The sequence below is a fragment of the Choloepus didactylus genome, chromosome 7 (assembly GCF_015220235.1).
Source record: "Choloepus didactylus isolate mChoDid1 chromosome 7, mChoDid1.pri, whole genome shotgun sequence".
Lineage (NCBI taxonomy): Eukaryota > Metazoa > Chordata > Mammalia > Pilosa > Megalonychidae > Choloepus > Choloepus didactylus.
Window position 1 is genome coordinate 112,742,276 of NC_051313.1, and position 18,976 is coordinate 112,761,251.

An 18,976-nucleotide genomic window follows, 5' to 3' on the forward strand; every position below is an offset into this window, starting at 1 on the left:
ATTAAATTTGGCACTTAAAAACAATCCCCAAAGCAATAAAACAATATTAAAAGTGATATGTGGAAAGTTGAAAATAATAAATTGTACAAATTCAATTATACCATAGAAATAAATTTAATCCTATGTTACTTGTTGGTTTTTAAAGCAAATAACAATATATGAGAAGTGTGTTTGCATAAACAAACTAGGAAAACATAAAGACTTACTCAAAGCCAAAATTCCAAATGAGTTCATTCATATCATATTCATCCTGGTTTACACAATACTCAATTTACTCAAACTGGAAGCACTCTCAAAAAAAGTGGCACTTCTCAATGCTTGGAGTGCAGGCACAGAAGATGGCATTTAGTCTCCATCCTCAAGAATCTCAGATTCTTCTTTTTAAACCATATTTAAAAATTTGCAATACCAAAATATATGGAAGGAAAATTCCACCGTCCTGTGACCATGGTTTAACCCTTCCCTGCTATGGGAGGAAGAATAACCAGGGCTATTGGTTGGAGCCCAGGACATTACTCAGCCTGGCCTGGGCAGGGATCTGGGCCCCACCCCTTGCTTGCAAAGTGAGTTACACATTCAGGCCCAGGCTCTCGCCATTTTGCTCCTGCCTGCTCTAGACCTGGCCTCTCTGAGACTGAGTGGGCTTGCCAGGTTGAGTTGGGTCAGAAGAGAGGATTATCAGGCATGAACAAAGGAATATGAAGCATTTCAATATAGCAAGGGGGAACAGTCAAGCCTGGTGAATCACCAGATTAAAGCACAGGTGTGACACAATCAGAATTTTCTGTTAGATAGACCGTTCTGGCAGTAATGTGGAAGGTGGATTTGAGAGGCAGAGGCTATTTAGAAGGCAAATGTACCAATGCAGCTCCAAGTGAACCTCAAATCAAGAGGCTCTGATGGTACTCAATTTTGCCCTAAGGACACTAGCCAATGTCGAAGGGAGCACAACCGGAATAGAAGATGTGTGTACAAGCCCAATGAGATGGTGGTACACCTCCACTCTCCAGCTGACTCCAGATGATTGACAATGGCTGCATGGTGTCTGACTGAAGAATTCTAAGTCCAAAATCTACTCTTGGCAGGGAAGTGCTTCCCAGTCAATTGATGATATCATCCTCAAGCAGGAAGGTGGAATTGAAATAAATATGTGCTGTTTATTTCCAAAACTGTATAACAATGTGTGTTAGAGAAGATCAAAATGGGTAAATAAGAGAAAAAAAGAACAAAAAGATGATGTGTATGAGGGATTAAAAGAAAACTGACAGGAGCAGGAGAAAGCAGGAATTAGTAAAATATAGGAGTGACTTCAGTGGATGTAGGACAAGAAGGGTGAGGGTGAGGCCTAAGAAGGAGGCCTTCTTCTCAACCTTCATTCTCAGCACATGCAGGACCATGAAAATCTGTCCAGTCCAGGGTTTCTCCTGGGGGAAAGTCCACACATAATCTGTGACACTAGCTAAAAATACAGATCCCTGGGCCCCAAGTGAATCAGAATCCAAACCTGTGATATAGATAACTCTATTAAACACAATAACTGAGAACTAAAATATCTTCTCTGCATCAAATGGATTGGTGCTACAATCCCAGAAGAGACATTTATTATGTAAGAAAATATGAGCAATAGCAATAGTGGGAGATAACTATATAAACTATAACCAAAAGAATTACTTCAAAAGTTGACAATATTGAGGAAAATTGCAAAGACTGCTATGCCTTGCCAGTCCTACAATGTAAAACTAGAAATTTTTTTATAAACAGACACAGATTAGGTGCAGGCCTGCCTGGGAAGCACCATCCAGGATTATGTAGAGTCCCATGAGACACAATTCTGTGAAATTGCCTGAGTTTGTTTCATAATACATACCTTTTTAAATTCATCTTCTTTTTCGTTAACAGTAACCTCACTCACAATATTAGTATCATAATCAGTGTTTTCCCCCTCCTCTGTTTCACTTCCAAAAACAACATGTTTCCGCTGTTCTATAGATAAAAGACAAAACAAAAATACAACATTTAATTTTTAGCATTTCACTTATGCTATACGGCCAAACCTTCTTAGGAAGCTCCTTAAAAAGCTCTTTATTTTTTTCAAGTTTTATTGAGATACAATTTACATGCACATATTCACAAATACAGTTCATCCATTTAAAGTGTTGTGCTGGTTTGAATGTATTGTGTCCCCCAAATGCCATTATCTTTGATGTAATCTTGTGTGGGCAGACATTATCAGTGTTGATTAGATTGTAATTCTTTGAGTGTTTCTTCGGAGTGCGCCCCACCCAGCTGTGGGTGATGACTCTGATTGGATAATTTCCATGGAGGTGCTGCTCCGCCCATTCGGGGTGGGTCTAAGTTGAGTCACTGGAGCCATATAAATGAGCTGACGGGCAGAGGGAACACAGTGCAGCTGTGAGTGATGTTTTGAAGAGGAGTCACAGCCAAGAGGGACACTTTGAAGAAAGCACAGGAGCTGCAGATGAGAGACAGTTTGAAGACGGCTGTCGAAAGCAGACTCTTGCTCTGGAGAAGCTAAGAGAGGACAAATTCCCCAAGTGCAACTAAGAGTGACATTACTGAGGAACTGCAGCCTAGAGAGGAACATCCTGAGAGAAAGCCATTTTGAAACCAGAACTTTGGAGCAGACGCCAGCCACGTGCCTTCCCACCTAACAGAGGTTTTCTGGACACCATTGGCCATCCTCAAGTGAAGGTACCCGATTGCTGATGTATTACCTTGGACACTTTATGGCCTTGAGACTGTAACTGTGTAACCCAATAAACCCCCTTTTATAAAAGCCAATCCATCTCTGGTGTTTTGCATTCTGGCAGCATTAGCAAACTAGAACAAGTGTATAGTTCAATAGTACATGCAACCATCACCAAAGTCAATTTTAGAACATTCTCTCTACCTCAACAAGAAACACATACCCTTTAGCTACCTGTTATGGTTTGCTAAAGCTGCTGGAATGCAATATACCAGAAATGGGTTGGCTTTTACAATCGGGATTTATTAGCTTGCAAATTTACAGTTCTAAGGCCATGAAAATGTCCCAATTAAGGCATTTACAGGATGATACCTTCTCTGAAGACAGGCTACTAGAATCTGGGTTTCCTTTATTAGTTGGGAAGGCACATGGCTGGCATCTGCTGGTCCTTCTCTCTGGGTTCCACTGCTTTCAGCTTCCTTGCTTGCTTCTCTAGGCTTTTCTCTTAGCTCTCTCTGGATGTTTCCCTCTCAGCTCTCTCTTTATCTGCTTTTTATACTTTCATAAAGGTCTCCAGTAAAATATTAAGACCCACCCCTTGAATTGGGTGGGTCACATCTCAGTTGAAACAACCTAAACAAAAAGTAGCACCCACAATAGGTCTGCACCCACAAGAATGGGTTAAAAGAACATGGCCTTTCCTGGGGTAGCTAACAGCTTCAAGCCAGCACACTCCACCCCTTGGGCCCCAAAAAGACATGTTTTTTCCATATGCAAAAGGCATTCATTTCATCACAATATCACAAAAGCCTTAAATCATTTCAGTAACAATATTAAGTACAAAGTCTCATCAAAATCATTTACAGGTGTGGTCTGTCCTAAGGCAAAATTCTCCTCTGGCTGTGAGCTTGTGAAACTTAGAACAAGATATCTGCTTCCAATATACAAAGGAGGGATAGTCATAGGATAAACATTCCCATTTCCACAGGGAGAAATTGGAAGGAAAACAGGGATCAAAGTTCCCCTAAAATTCCAAAAACCTGCAGAGCAAACTTTATTAGATTTTCAGGTCTGAGAGTCATCTATAGAATGATGTTTTATCCTTGGGGCTTGAGAGAGTAGCAGTCCCACCCTCCCCAAGGGCTTACACAGCAGCCCTGTTCTCTCTAGATACTGGGGTGAGGGTTCTCACATCTCCAAGCACTGGGGAAAACATCATTCTCTCAGCCCCACCTTTCTCAAACATTGGACTCTCTGCCAACTCTGGGGCACACTCTCAACTGCTTCAGAACACTGGGCTAGTGGCCAGGCTCTCCCCAATCCCCAGGGAATGTGCTCTACCCTCTCTGAGACCTGGGGCAAAGCATCCTTCCTGAACAACAGGGCAGCCAAGCTCCCCTCAATTCCCAGGCATATGAGAGCCCTGGGGGAGCAGCACTCTTCCTGAACAATGGGGTGGCCAAGCTCTCTTCAATTTCCCAGGCATCTGAGGACCCTGGGATGTTAACACTCTTCCTGAACAATGGGGAGGAAGGCCCACCCTCTGCAAACTCCAGGGCAAACTCAGCCTTTCCACGTGCACGGGTGGGTCTGCTCTCCTGGCCCCAGGTTTCCTTGTTCTAGCCCTTGACTTCCATAGTTCTGCCATTGAAGTCATTTTTCCTTCAATCTGTCCCTTTTCTGTCCCTTTTAGTCCAAGCTTGCAGTGATTTCATATATACAGATCTCACAAAAAAACTTGGTTTCACATGCAGCACACAGGGGTCCCAACTGTCAGACAACAGAACTTTCACAAATCCTTTCTGGATAACTCTATCTCTAATCCTGACTTCTACTGAAGTGGCTGGCTGGTTCCATGCTTGGTTAAATCCTCACATGGGGCTCTATACTCTGGGCTTTCTGGAAACTCAGAATTTTTCAAACCATCAATTTCTGGTTTTCTTTGTACCCAAGAGTTAAGTTCTCAGCTTATCCCTTTCCTCTCACATTTACTATAAACTGCAAGGAGAAGCCAGGCCACACTTTCCACATTTAATTTTGAAATCCCTTCAGCTAAGTATCCAAGCTCATTGCTTTCAAATTCTGCCTTCCATCCAACACTAGGAATCAGTTTCGCCAAATTCTCTGCCACTTTAAAACAAGGACCACCTTTCTTCCAGTTGGCAATGACAAATTAATCATTTCTGTCTATGGCTTCACTGGAAGTACCTTTAGCATTCATATTTCTACCAACAGTCTCTTCAAAGCAATCTAGGCCTTTTCTATAAAGCATCTCACAATTCTTCCAGAATCTTCCCCTTATCCATTTATAAAGTCGTTACAACATTTCTGGTATTTGCAAGTCACAGCACCCCACTTCTTGGTACCAAAATCTGTTTCAGTTTGCTAAAGCTACTAGAATGCAATATACCAGAAATGGGTTGGCTTTTACAATGGGGATTTATTAGCTTACAAGTTTACAGTTCTGAGGCCATGAAAAATGTCCCAATTAAGGCATCAACAGGATGATACCTTCTCTGAAGATAGGCTGCTGGCACCCAGGGTTCCTCTGTCAGCTGGGAAGGCACATAGCCAGTATCCAGTCTCCACTGCTTTCAGCTTCCATGGCTTTCAGTGTCCATGTATCCTTGCTTGCTTCTCAGGGATTTTCTCTTTTAGGTCTTTCTGGGTGTTTCTCTCTGAGTTCTCTAGATGTTTTTCTCTCAGCTCTCTTTTTTTCTGCCTTTTATCCTCTTATTAAGGACTCCAGTAAAGGATTAAGACCCACCTTGAATTGGGTGGGATATATATCAATTGAAATAATCTAATCAAAATGTCCCACCCACAATAGGTCTGCACCCACAAGAACGGATTAAAAGAACATGTCCTTTTTTGGGGTACATAACAGCTTCAAACCAGCACACCACCATCCTCCTATCTCCCCTTCCCCATCCCCTATTCCTCCTGCCCCTATCCCTACATAACCACTAATCTACTTTCCATATTTGTAGATTTCCCTATTCTGTAATTTCATATGAATGACATCATATACCATGTGGTTTTTGTGACTTGCTTCTTTCACTTGAAAGCATTTACTTCAAAACCTTATTTTTTTCCTGTAGGAGTCATCTTTAAATTCAATTTAAATCACCCATCTCAATAGAATTGTCATTCTACTAAGAAATATATTCTGTAAATATATTGTCTTGAATCTGGTATTAAACATTTTAAGAGGATTTTACCATATTATTTTTCTAAATTATCTGTTTATCTTTTGAATTTTCTAACTTAATAAACAAATATTTTTGTGTTTTTGACAGTTCTGATGAGAACTAATTAAACTAAGTGAAAAACTCAAGAGAAAAAAGACATGCTGTGCATACTTGTTTTTGGCTCAGGGTTTCTCAATCTCAGTACTATTGACATTTTGAGCTGGATAACTGCTTGTTGAGAGGGCTGTCCCGTATACTGAAGGATGATTAACAGCATCCCTGGCCTATGCCTCCTCCCCTTCTCCCTCCCCCCTCCCTCTCCCTCTCTCACATTACAATGTCACTTCCATGAGATCTCTGCTTGTCTGCAACATTCTTTCACTCCAAAAAGCCAACACCCCACATACTCCCTAGTTCAAATCCAAAAGGGATGGTAATTATTTAATTAATGTCATCCCTGTTAAGCAGAGCCACCTCTGGGTCGCCTTCAAATCTGTGGGTGATGCACTTGTGTTAGAAATGCACCCCTGGTCCAGTCAATGCCCTGCCCTGCCCAAAGACAGCCTGCCATGGCTTTCCAGAGTCAGGGATGGTGGGAAGAGCAGGTATTGGACAAACAGGAATCATCTCTTTATAATATTAATGTAAAACCTCCAACTACAAATTTCTATATAAGCCATTCTTATTTATAGCTTGAAAACAAAGCTTTAAAGTGAAATAAGTCCTTCTCTTAAAATTTAACTAAGGATTCTAAATATCTAGGAAGGACAATTTGAGCAAAACAAAAAGTTCCATGTTCTTAAACTATAACCTAGGAAGCAGAAAGCAATAATTCTCCTATCAGGAAACCTTTTTTTAAACTCCCCTGGCTCCTGATGAAGAGGATTTGAATTTTAGCTCCTTATCTCTTAGGCCTATTAAAAGTACTTAGAGAAATAATTAAAACACTGTACTTTCTGGGGGTGGGGGAATGACATTCTGAAATTGGGAGAACAGGAAATACAACAGGGTCAAAATTATTTCAACCACTTCAAATAATTCAGACACCCTGTCATACAGATGTATCTCAACAGCCCTGGTAAAGTGAGTTTCTCTCATTCCCAGAAAGCAAACTGACTTAGGGTGATGAGGGCCAAGGCAGAATCAAAAGGTAGAGTCTTAAGACACAGAACAATAGGCCAATTTTTGGTCAAGGAAAAGAAAAAAATACACGCTGCAGCATGACCTTTACTTCCTTGGAAGTATGCTCTTCAATTAGATATCATTTACCTGTACCCTTAACATAGCTCATTCTCTACAGAGAAGTGCCTAGAAAAAAAAGTCTTGTAACACAGTCTCTGAATGACACCATTAAAAAAAGAAAAAGGTATCCCACCCAAATGAAGTTTCTCAGATTCAGGAAAATTGTAGATTTTACTTTTTCCTGGTTCACTTTTTGAAAAAAAAGTAATATAGTCAAAATGACATGATTAGAATGCCACATAACAGAGTCAACATAGCAGGACTGGGAGTGCTAACCTTTGAAAGGCATGCTGGTATTGCAGAACTTGGATTTCAGGAAGGTTCCAACCACCCTACCTGATAAGAATGGCTCACTGTGCTTAAACTCTTTTTATAAACAATGTGGTTTATGCTGAACACTTGCTTTCCTTCTGGGATTCTGGAATTTCGGTACATGTCAGGCAGACGATACCTACATGAGTAGTCCACAGTAAAAACCTTGGACACTGAGTCTCTAATGAGTTTCCCTCATAGACAACATTTCACACACATTGTCCCTACTCATTGCTGGAAGAATTCAGTATGTTCCACATGACTCCACTGCGAGAAGACTCTTGGAAGCTTGGGCATGGTTTCCCCCACAACTTCATCCCACACACCTTTTCCTTTTGTTCATTTTGCTTTGTGACCTTACACTGCAATAAATGTTAGCTGTAAGTACAACAGCATGCTGAGTCCTGAGAGTTCTCCTAATCAATCACTGAAGTGGAACACCCCCAACACAAATGCCAAATATCCAGACTTGAGAATGACATCAATTATACTGATTATAGACGTACTGTCATTTAACCCTCAATAAGAGGGAAATGGACTTCCCGTCTTTTCAGCTTACAAAGGAGGCAGCAGAGCAGCTTCATGGTCAGATAGCCCTGGGTTCCAACTCCAGCTCTGTCACTTGGTAGACAGCCTTAAAATCTCTCTAAATTGTAGCATTTAATGTAAAACATGTAAAATGAGTGTTTATGCTATGCCAGCTAGCAGGCTAAGTACTTTTCTTATATAATCTTATTTAATCTACTCAAAAATTCTATGAGAAATGTATGAATGCTGTATCCTCATGTAACAGATAAGGAAGCTGAGGCTAGAGAGGTTAAGTGACTTACCTGAGGATATACAGCTAGAAAATGGCAACGTCAGAATTTGAACCCAGGTCTTTTTGATTTCAAACTCTGTACCCATAATCACTATGAGATGTTAAAATCCTCTTTAAGAGTTTACTTACAGATGTGACAGCAGATAATGTGCAAACTGTGAGCATCAAAAAAATTATTAAAAACAGTTCCTTGTTCTAGATCACAAAGCTGATCAGTGATGATAATGAGCAAATTACCCACATGTCTGTAGTGTTTGTGATTCAAATATTATAACTAGAGAAATTACCTGGTGACGGTTTTGTTTTCCCACTGTATTTAACTTCATAAATTTTCTCGAATATTGATATAAGTTCTCTGACAGCTTCTTCCACATGCTTACTTTTGTGGTTTAAAACTTCAGCCCATTCTTTTGTGCATGTCTATTAAACAAAGAAATAAACGCTATTAATTTTCAGACACTATGAAAATTACTAATATGATTTTAATTTGTAAAACTACAAATAATCCACTTGATAATAAGCAGAGATAGTTACCACCAGCATAATGTTTCAGATCCAAATTTGTCCATGGCTAAAGGCACAGCTGCTAAGGCTCAAGAAAAGAAAAGGAGGAAAAAGAAGGAAAATCCAAAGTCTCTGACATTTATCTAACTCAACCACACATAGAGATCTACCTTTACATTCACATGTTTGAAAAGAAAGAAGATTGAAGGAGTGCAGAGAAGTTTTCAAAAATTGAAAGTGAGAAGTGGTTTTTAAAAAAGGACAATCCAAAATGTTATTTTGAGATTTAAATGAGCTATAGTTTATTTATGAGCACGGTGTTGAACACCACACAGCAATTTAAGAGCTCCATATGTATTAACTCGTCTAATTAAACATCTTTTTCGGGATAGGTAGCATTATCATCTCCATTTCACAGATGAGAAAACCGAGACTCAGAAAGGATAAGAAATTTGCCCAAAATCACATAGTCAGTGGTAAGAATTATGGTTTGAAACCAACTTTGTCTGATTAAAAAAGCCTGGGATGAAGAACATGTAGGAGAATATCTTAAAGATCTTGTGGTAGGAGGTGGCTTCCCAAACCTTACACCCAAAGCACAAGCAATGAAAAAAGGAATAGATAAATGGGATCTCCAAAAGGCAACCTATGCAATGGGAATATTTGGAAAACACATTATCTGACAAGGGTTTAATATCTAGAATATATAAAGAGATACTACAACTTAACAATAAAAAGACCAACAACCCAATTTAAAAATGTGCAAAAGACATGGGCAGACACTTTTCTGAAGAGGAAATACAAATGGCTCAAAAGCATATGAAAAGAGGCTCAATTTCACTTTGCTATTAGGGAAATGCAAATCAAAACCACAATGAGATATCATCTCACACTTACTAGAATGGCCGTTATCAAAAAAACAGAAAACTATATGTGCTGGAGAGGATGTGGAGAAATAGGTACACTTATTCACTGTTAGGAGGAATGTAGAATGGTACAGCCACTCTGGAAGGCAGTTTGGCGGTTCCTTGGGAAGCTAGGTATAGAATTGCCATATGATCCAGCAATCCCATTACTAGGTATATACCCAGAAGAACTGAAAGCAGGGACAAGAATGGACATTTGCACTCTGATGTTTATAGCAGCACTATTCATGATTGCCAAGAGATGGAAACAGCCCAAATGTCCATCAACGCATGAGTGGATAAACAAGCTGTGATATATACATATGATGGAATGTTACACAGCTGTAAGATGGAATAAAGTCATGATGCATACAACAACATGGATGAACCTTGAGGAGATTATGTTGAGCAAAATAAGCCAGAAACAAAAGGACAAATACTATATGGTCTCACTAATATGAACTAACTAGAATGAGCAAACTCAGAGAGTTAAAGTTGAGAACACATGTTATCAGGAGATAGAAAGAGGGTAGAGATTGGGCATTTGATACTGAAGGAGTACAGAATGTTCAATAGAATTGATTGTAAAGATTCAGAAATGGATAGCACAGTACTGTCAGATGGTAGCACAATATTGTAAGTATAATGAACAAAGCTAAGTGAGAGTATGGTTGAAAGAAGGCGGCTAGGATGGCATGAGAAGGAAAGATAGGGGATAAAAACTGGGACTGTATAACTTAGTGAAACTTCAAATTGACAATGATGGTGATCAAATGTACAAATATAAGAAAGTTTTAAATTGAGAGAGAATGAATGTCACCATTGCAAGGTGTTAAAAATGCGACAGTATATGGAAAAAATAAATTAATGCAAACTAGGATCTATGGTTAACAGTAGCATTGTAATGATTGTTCATCAATTGCAACAAAGGGAATATACCAAAGTTAAATGTCAATAAGAGGGGATAGAAGGGAGGGACATGAGATTCTTATAGTTGTTGCTGTTGTTTCTCTCTCTGTATCTTTTTTTCCTTTTCTTCTTTCTTTGCAGAAGAAATGGAAATGTTCTCATATAGATTGTGGTGGTGAATGCATAACTATGTAATTATACCAGGAGCCATTGATTATATACTTAGGATGGATTGTATGATGTGTGGATAAAACTGTTTAAAAAATACACAGAAAGAAACAAGTTCTGGAGCAGATGTGGAGAGAGAGATATAACTATTTATTGTTTGTAGGGAAGTAAAATGGTGCAGCCCCTCTGGAAGGCAGTGTAGTGGTTCCATAGGAGGCTAAGTATAGTACTTGCCAAATGATTCTGCAACCCTGTTATTAAGTATACACTTGGAAGAACTGACAGCAGGGACACAGATATTTACACACTGGTGTTTATGGCGGCATTATTCCTGATTTGCAATGGATGGAGGTGGCATAAGTGTACAATGATAGGACTCACAGGGATGAGCGTGGCCCTGCATTGTAGGATTGACAATGCCTTCTTGACCAAAAGGGGGAAAATAAATGAAACCAAATAAAGTTTCAGTGGCTATGAGATTTCAAATAGTGTTGAGAGGTCACTCTGGAGGTTATTCTTATGCAAGCTTCAGCCAGATATTGCAAATTGCCACAGTATGTCAAGCCCCAACCAACAGTATTCCTGAAAACCCTAAAGAATACCCTGGGGTCTATCTAAGACTCTATAAATATTTTACCTAGTAAGTTTATTTTTTCAGAAACTTAAAGCCTCCAGATTGTTCCTATGCCAGATAAGCCCTGAAACCCAGAGATACCAGTCTGCCCAAGAATATCAATCAGTTTCATTCCTCTACCCCATAAGGTTGACACCCCTTTCCAGCAGGAAGAAGTTAAAATGGTTATTGCCTAGATATCCCTGAAGATTGAGATAATGAGTAAATGAGGAGGAGGTGTAACTGAGAAATTAGGATTTAACAAATGATTATGACTACTGACTCATTATATAGCTATTTCTTATTAGTTTCTAGTGTATTAGAATAGCTAGAAGGAAATACCAGAAATTGTTGAGCTGTAATCCAGTAGCCCTAATCTTTGATAATGATTGAATAGCTATATAACAACAACAAAAAAATGTTGGTTGCTTGTGTTCATATGGATCTGTGTCTGGATGTTTTATTCTGTTCCATTGATCTATATATCTATCTCTGACAACACTACACTGTCTTAGTTAACCTACCTTTATTGTAAGTCTTAAAATTGGGGTCAATAAGGGGTGGGGAGATAAGGAATACGGGATGTTTGGGGTTTTCTTTTTTCTTTTTATTTCTTTTTCTAGAGTAATGCAAATGTTCTAAAATTGATCATGGTGTTGAACGCACAACTATGTGATGATACTGTGAACCGCTGATTGTATACTTCAGACGGATTGTATGCTGTGTGACTATATCACAATAAAATCATGTTTAAAAAAAAAAAAAAGCCTGTGCTTTGTCTTTCTGAACTTTTCCACCAGTCAGAAAAGGCTTGAGAAATAAGTTGAGGACCAGTTAAATTCAGAAAAGAAAACTAGCTTATAAAATTACATAAGCCTTTGAATGTGTCCACAATGTTCATGCATTTTAAGAAAGAAAAAAGTAAATCTGGGTGTAGCCAACTTATGCCTTCAAAAAACACACCTGCAAAGGAACCCAAGCCTGTCCAGACAAGCCTTGAGAGATCCCATATTCCCCATGTACTCTGCCCTTGTGTTCCTTTCTTGGCTCCTGGATTATTAAAGGATATACTTCTAAATTTCCTTCCCCCATATATATCACCTCATCTGATCCGAACCCATTCTCATCTTGTTTTCAGTCTCAGAGGAAACGGTATTCCTTCTACTACCTAATGACATTCTCTCTTCTTACCCCACCAACTCTTCAGACCTTGCTCCATTCATTCCATCACTTTTCACTCATTCAACAGAATTCTAAACACTAGAATGACAATAGTGGATGTCACCAACTCTAGCCTAGCAGGGAAAATGAGTGTTAAACAAGTTAAGTGTACATTTCCAACTGAACATGGCAGACTGAGCAGATGTATTTATCTCCACCTCTCCACTTTGAAATCCCCCAAGAAAGAAGCTAGACACTACTAGTTATACATAGCAGACTGAACACTCATGTTTATCTTTGCTTTTTCCTGATATCTCTTAAAACCTCAACAAAACAACATGAAGCAAAAAAAATGTTTAAACTCCATTAAACTCTATTGAAAACAACATGCCTACAAGGACAAATGGGAAAACCCCATATAAACTCTGTATTTCCAATATTATATATATATATATAATAAAGTTAATAGCATTTTTTAAAGTGGTGCAGGAACAAACAGATATCTACATGCAAAAGAATGAAGTTGGACCTCTTCCTTATACCATAAAAAAGGATCAACCAAAAATGGATCATACACCTAAACATAAGAGCTGAAACTACTGAACTCTTAGAAGAAAACATGGGAGTAAATTTTTGTGACCTTGGATTAGTCAAAGTTTTCTTATGTCCAAAAGAAGAAACAATGAAAGAAAAATAGATAAATTGGACATCATCAAAAGTGAAAACTTTTGTACTTTCATCAAGAAAGTGAAAATACAACCCACAGAAATTGAGAAAATTTTTGCAAATCGTGTATCTAAGGGTCTCCTATTTAGAACACACAAAGAACTATTACAATTCAATAATAAAAAGACAAATAACCCAATTAAAGAAATGAGCAAAGGATGTGAATAGATATTTCTGAATGAAGATAGACCAATGACCAGTAAGCACATGAAAAGATACTCAGATCATTAGCCATAAGAGAAATGCAAATCAAAATCACAATGAGATGCCATTTCACACTCACTAGGATATCTTTAACCCAAAAGACAAATAAAATAAGTATTGGTGAGGATATAGAGAAACTGGAACCCTCATACCCTGCTGGTGGGAATGTAAAATTGTGTAGCTGCTTTGGAAACAGTTTGTCAGCTCTTCAAAATTTTGGTAGTTGCCATATGACCCAGCAATTCCACTCCTAGGTATATAACCAAGAGAAATGAAAACCTATGTCCACATAAAAACTTGTGCATGTAGGTTCATAAAAGCATTATTCATAACATCCCCAAACTGGAAACAATCTAAATGTCCATGAACCGAGGAATGCATTGATAAGATGTGGTATATCCATGAAATTAACTCTTATTTCGCAATAAAATGGAATGAAGTACTGATACAGAGGACAATATGGATGAACCTTGAAAACATTATATTAAGTGAAAGAAGCCAGTCACAAAAATCCACAGATTGTATGATTCCATTTGTATGAAATGTCCCGAATAAGCAAATCTATAGAAGCAGAAAGTAGATTAGTGATTGCCTAGTACTTGGAGGGTTAGGAGAAAATAGAGAGTGACTGCTAATGAGTATAAGGTTTTTCTGGGGTGATGAAAATATTCTAAAATTGATTGTGGTGATGGTTGCAAAACCCTTGTGAATATACAAGAAACTACTGAATTTTCCATTTTAAAAGGGTGAATTGCATGGTCGTGAATTATATCTCAATAAACAATTAGTGTAACGTAGAGCCAGAAATTGGGGGGAAAAGTTAATGGGAGATGGGAAAGTGAAGGTAGCACATGTGATAATTTGGAGAAGTTTAGCTGTGAATGATAAGTAAAGTGAAATGTGGGAAGGTTTTTGTTTTTGTTGGTAAGGGTACAATTATCATATGTTAGACTGCTGGTGGTCAGGATCCAGTTGAGAGGTCAAGTGGAAGATACAAACAAGAGAGAGGAAGACTGGTGGAGCAAGGTCGCTGAGAAGGCATGAAGACATGGAATCTAGAGCTCATTTGGAGGACTCAGATTTTGAAAAGAGGTGGGAACTTTCTGCATGGAAGCAGAAGGAAGGAAAAGATGGATGCAGAAGCAGTTAACATACCAAGAGTTCTGATTATGAAAATTAATGACTTTAATTTAGAAAAAATATAAATAATCCCTGCCACACTGTCAATGCCATCTTGTCAGAAACTCCAGGCACTGGTTATTCTCCATTTGCCCTCCTGTCGATCCCTTCTATACTCTTCTCTGCTTTGCTCTGTGCCCTGGGAAGCTGGTTCCTTGGGCTCCCTTATTTTGTGGCTTCCGGTTGGGTTTGATTCCATGGGAGGCACCAACAGAAGACAGCAGAGCTGAAGGAGAAAAGGGAGGAGTATTTCTTTCCCACTCCTTCCTTGCTTGAAGGTTGCATTTCTGGTAGAGGCTGTGTCCCTTCACAAAATCAACTTTGCCTAGATGAGCTCTTTCACATGTCTCCAGTTTTTAACTGGGCTCTGAAAGCATGAGTTCTTTCTCTTGTTTCTTCAGCCTTAGCAATGGTGATGACTTCTCACTATTATTGCTTCCGTGATGTCTCACCCTGCTTGGATTTTCACCCATACTGTCCCATACACAGTGTCCCCAACTCCACGCCAGTGCCTGAATCCTGATCAAATCGGGAGGCAGAGAGACCACCAGTTAGATCACAACATCAACTGTTAAACTCAAAATGAGCATTGAGGATCGGACCTAAGAAAGTGGTAGCAGGTATTGAAAAGAAAAGGCAATTCAGACAAAACCTGGTTAAGCCTTAAGATTGACTAGATTTAATAAATGGGATGAGAAAAAGAGTGAAGATGACTCCCAGGTCTCTGGGTGACTTGACAGGCTGATGTTGCCTTCACTAAGAGACAGAATACAAGAGGAAGAAGAATAAGTAGTATTCAGTGACAAGATGAGATCAGTTTTGTTTTGTTTTTTTCTTTTTTTTCTGGACTTAGAGGTTTAATTCCTACTTTATTTTTCTATGACATTAAAAATATATTTTAAAGTACCCAAACAATAATTATACAAAATTAGGAGATATTCAAAAGAAAAAAGAAAATTAAAGTCACCTGAATTCCCAGTGGCATCAGTTTTAATGTGTGAAGTGGCCTTTGGATATAGTAGTCTGAAAATCTGGAGGAAGGATCAGGTTGGAAACACAGATTTTAGGAGTCCTCACAAAGTATCTAGTCGTTAAAGCCATGAGAATAGATGATATTGCCTTGGGAGCATGTACAGAGGGGGAAGAATGTTGAACCACTGACAGAACCCCAGAAACTCCAGCTTTAGCTTTAGGACATCAGCGAGATAATATCTAGGGTATGACTATGAGCTTAAGCTTTTGAAGCTATGCAAGTCTTTGGAGCTGATGATGTCCAAAAAAGCTAGGTTAGCTTAATACTACGGAGTTAGATTTCTACTTTTAGATTACAAAATTCACATTTTAGGTTTAGAAGCCAGTATTTCTGTGACTATAATATAATAAATGCATACCTCATTGAGGGTCAACATATCTTCTACTCTGGTGGCACCACTTTCGGGCAGGGAAATTAACACTGTTTTGGCCAACTCCTTTAAAACTGTATCAATATGCATTTCACACAAGTCACTAACCTACCAAAAAGAAAAAAAAAAAACAAAAAACAAAAAAACAATGTAAAAAAGCACCTCTTTCTTTTAGAGCAGACTTTTCATCCAAAAGGTATTTGAGTTATAAATTAGTTTAGAAAACTAAATCTGGAAATTCGCATCCTGAGCCAACCATAATTTTGTGGAAATTTTAGGAGTACATGTGCAGAGAAAGTGTGACATGGAACTAAAGACTGAGCAGCAACATGTGTCAGGCACACAGGTTCCTTGTGTGCATTATCTCTTATAGTCTTCATTCCAGCACATAAGGTATTAATATCCCAAATTTGTAGCTAAAGATGCTATGGCACAGAGAAATAGCCTGGAGAGGAACACAGAGCTAGTAAAAGGCAAGGAATCATACCCAGGTTTATCTGACACCAACGTCTCTGAGTTTTGTCTACTACACCATGCTGCCACCACAAACAGACTAATATATCTAAAAATATAGGCATGTACAAGGGAGCAAGCATGTCAGAAATCAATATGCCATCACCAGTTAAATGGCCACCTCTATTTAGGCACTTCTCCTTGCCAGCTTTCATAGTCTGTAAAATTATCCCATTTTCTAAATTGCATTGTAGAGTGGGAACATCATTTGAATATGTTAAAAGCAAGGTAATTCAGGGACAGTACCATGATTCTTACAATGTCTTCAATGAGTTGCTAAAACCATGACTAATTTTGATAGACCTAAAGTGAAGAGAATAATTGGCAAATAGAGGCCTGACAAGTTTGTATAGTTGTTTCACAAAAGAAGGGACAATAACTATGAGGAAGAGATTTCTGATCACGTTAGCATTTTCAACCAAAGACTCATTTTAAAAAGGCCTCTGTGTGTGACAAGGAGGCAATCCTAAATGAAAAGACCACAAAGCAGCAGAAGAAACAAAAAGCATTATTATTTTTTTTATCTTAATGGATTTCCTTTTAGTTAAAAGTCACACCCTTTAAAGAGCTTTCATAGACTTTCAAACTGTACTTATATCATGAGTATTAACATATGTATCTTTTTAAAAATTAGTCAATCATACCTTCTTTAAAAGTTGATTGAACATATCCAAAACTGAATCAACTTCTTGAAAGAAGCTTTCCAGTGTTAAAGATGACCACGTTAATATTGTGAGTCCTTGTCTCAACACAGATTCCACCTAGAAAAAGTAAAAATATAATAGCATCCATTATTAACAGGAGCATCTACACTTGTTGAAAAGACTTTCTTTTATTACCTGGAAATATTATAGGTTATACTTCCTCAATCATATTTCTTCCTGCACTATACCTAATAGAGATGACTCTTATTTTCTTGGTTTTCAATCATTTTTGGCTGTACATGAAATAATCATCAATTCTTAGAAAGTACTCATTATGTAGATTTAGTTGTTTTTCAAAGGCAACAAAACTTAGACAAGAAATCACTCTGCAGAAAATATAGCTGTAAAGTTGAGCTAAAGAGATAGATGGTCTAGGCAAGAATAGATGTTCTAAAATCTATAATCTACAGAACTAAAATCTAATTTTAAATGACATGGAAATTAACATAAACCTTCAGTATTACCAACCTTTTTCATTTTAGGGGTCATCAAGTTAACAAACACAGAAGGAACTTCCTGACATAGTTCATCATAATATTGTAGAAGACCCTGTTAAAAGTTGAAATGGTATATTTTACTTTAATTCATTTAAAGCAACAGCCAGATTTTGATTCATGCAAGGAAGGTTTAATTATATCTGCTTCCTCAATGTCATGTCCATACAGGGGTTGCTTATTTAAATTTATACTGGTTTACTGTACTTTTCCCTCACCTGTAAATCACTGAAGGATCCCCTTTAAACAAGTCCATGGAGCTTTCTAGATTTTCATTTTTGATATTTATTTTTTAATTGTCTTTCATGGCTTATGTTATTTTAAATAGTGTGAATAATTACCTTTTAGTGATGTCTGATATTATATATTTCCCCTTTATCTTACTTGTCTTTTGATATGTTATAACACAGTCATGTTATCACTTGATGCCACACTTGTTTTCTTGAATTGAAATAAATTTAACTTCCCCACAAAATAAGAATTCATAAGCTTTGCTATTTTCTTTTAAATATTCTTCAGAGATGAACCATTATTTCATACTGCTCTATAGTGTGTTATACTGTGTAGTGGGAGATTTGTATGCAAGTTAATTCTTCCCTAAATTAATAATATTAAACTATTTCAATGTTTACTAAATAGTTTCAAATTTACTAGTTCCTTTAGTTCCTTTCCTCTTTTTCTGTTGTCCATAGTTGGGGATATATTGTCCTTTAGCTTTCATGTACACTTGACTCTTGGCAAAGTACTCTGACTTTCACCAATATCATTCGATGGTAACCAAAATCCTAACATGCAATGCAAATTATATTAGCACTGATTGATAATAGTATGCTGACACTTGGGCCTCCCAAGATACAACTGCACAAAGACTCTAGGTCTTTTGATGATCAATCCAAGGTTTCCACAATGCCTGTGCTTCTCTGAAATTTTAATAACACTTTAAAACTATTTTGGTAGGAATTAAAACTATTAAACTCTTAGATGAAAACACAGGCATAAATCTTTGTGGTTTTGGATTAGGCAGTGGTGTCTTAGATAGGATACCAAAAGCACAATGAAAAAATATAGATAAATTGGACATCAAAAAAATTGAAAACTTCTGTGCTTCAAAGGACACCATCAAGAAAGTGAAAGACAACATACAAAATGGGAAAAAAATATTTGTTAATTATAAATCTGACAAAAGAATATATAAAGAACTTTTACAACTAAATAATCAGA

At 37.8% G+C, this 18,976-nt stretch overlaps 1 protein-coding gene across 2 annotated transcripts in view; it reads right to left on the bottom strand.

Annotated features, from left to right (window-relative positions):
• The window catches only part of DNAH8 (dynein axonemal heavy chain 8), a 323,187-nt gene that overhangs the window by 243,600 nt on the left and 60,611 nt on the right, over positions 1-18,976 (bottom strand). The window contains exons 18-23 of one of the 2 annotated variants that reach the window (XM_037842901.1): positions 17,730-17,810; positions 17,202-17,318; positions 16,033-16,152; positions 8,568-8,692; positions 7,174-7,184; positions 1,868-1,983 (exon numbers count right to left, since the gene is read on the bottom strand). In XM_037842901.1, the coding sequence (XP_037698829.1) occupies positions 1,868-1,983; positions 7,174-7,184; positions 8,568-8,692; positions 16,033-16,152; positions 17,202-17,318; positions 17,730-17,810 (570 nt within the window). Of the gene's footprint in view, positions 1-1,867; positions 1,984-7,173; positions 7,185-8,559; positions 8,693-16,032; positions 16,153-17,201; positions 17,319-17,729; positions 17,811-18,976 lie in introns of both variants that reach the window. The other variant, XM_037842900.1, reaches the window with a different exon arrangement.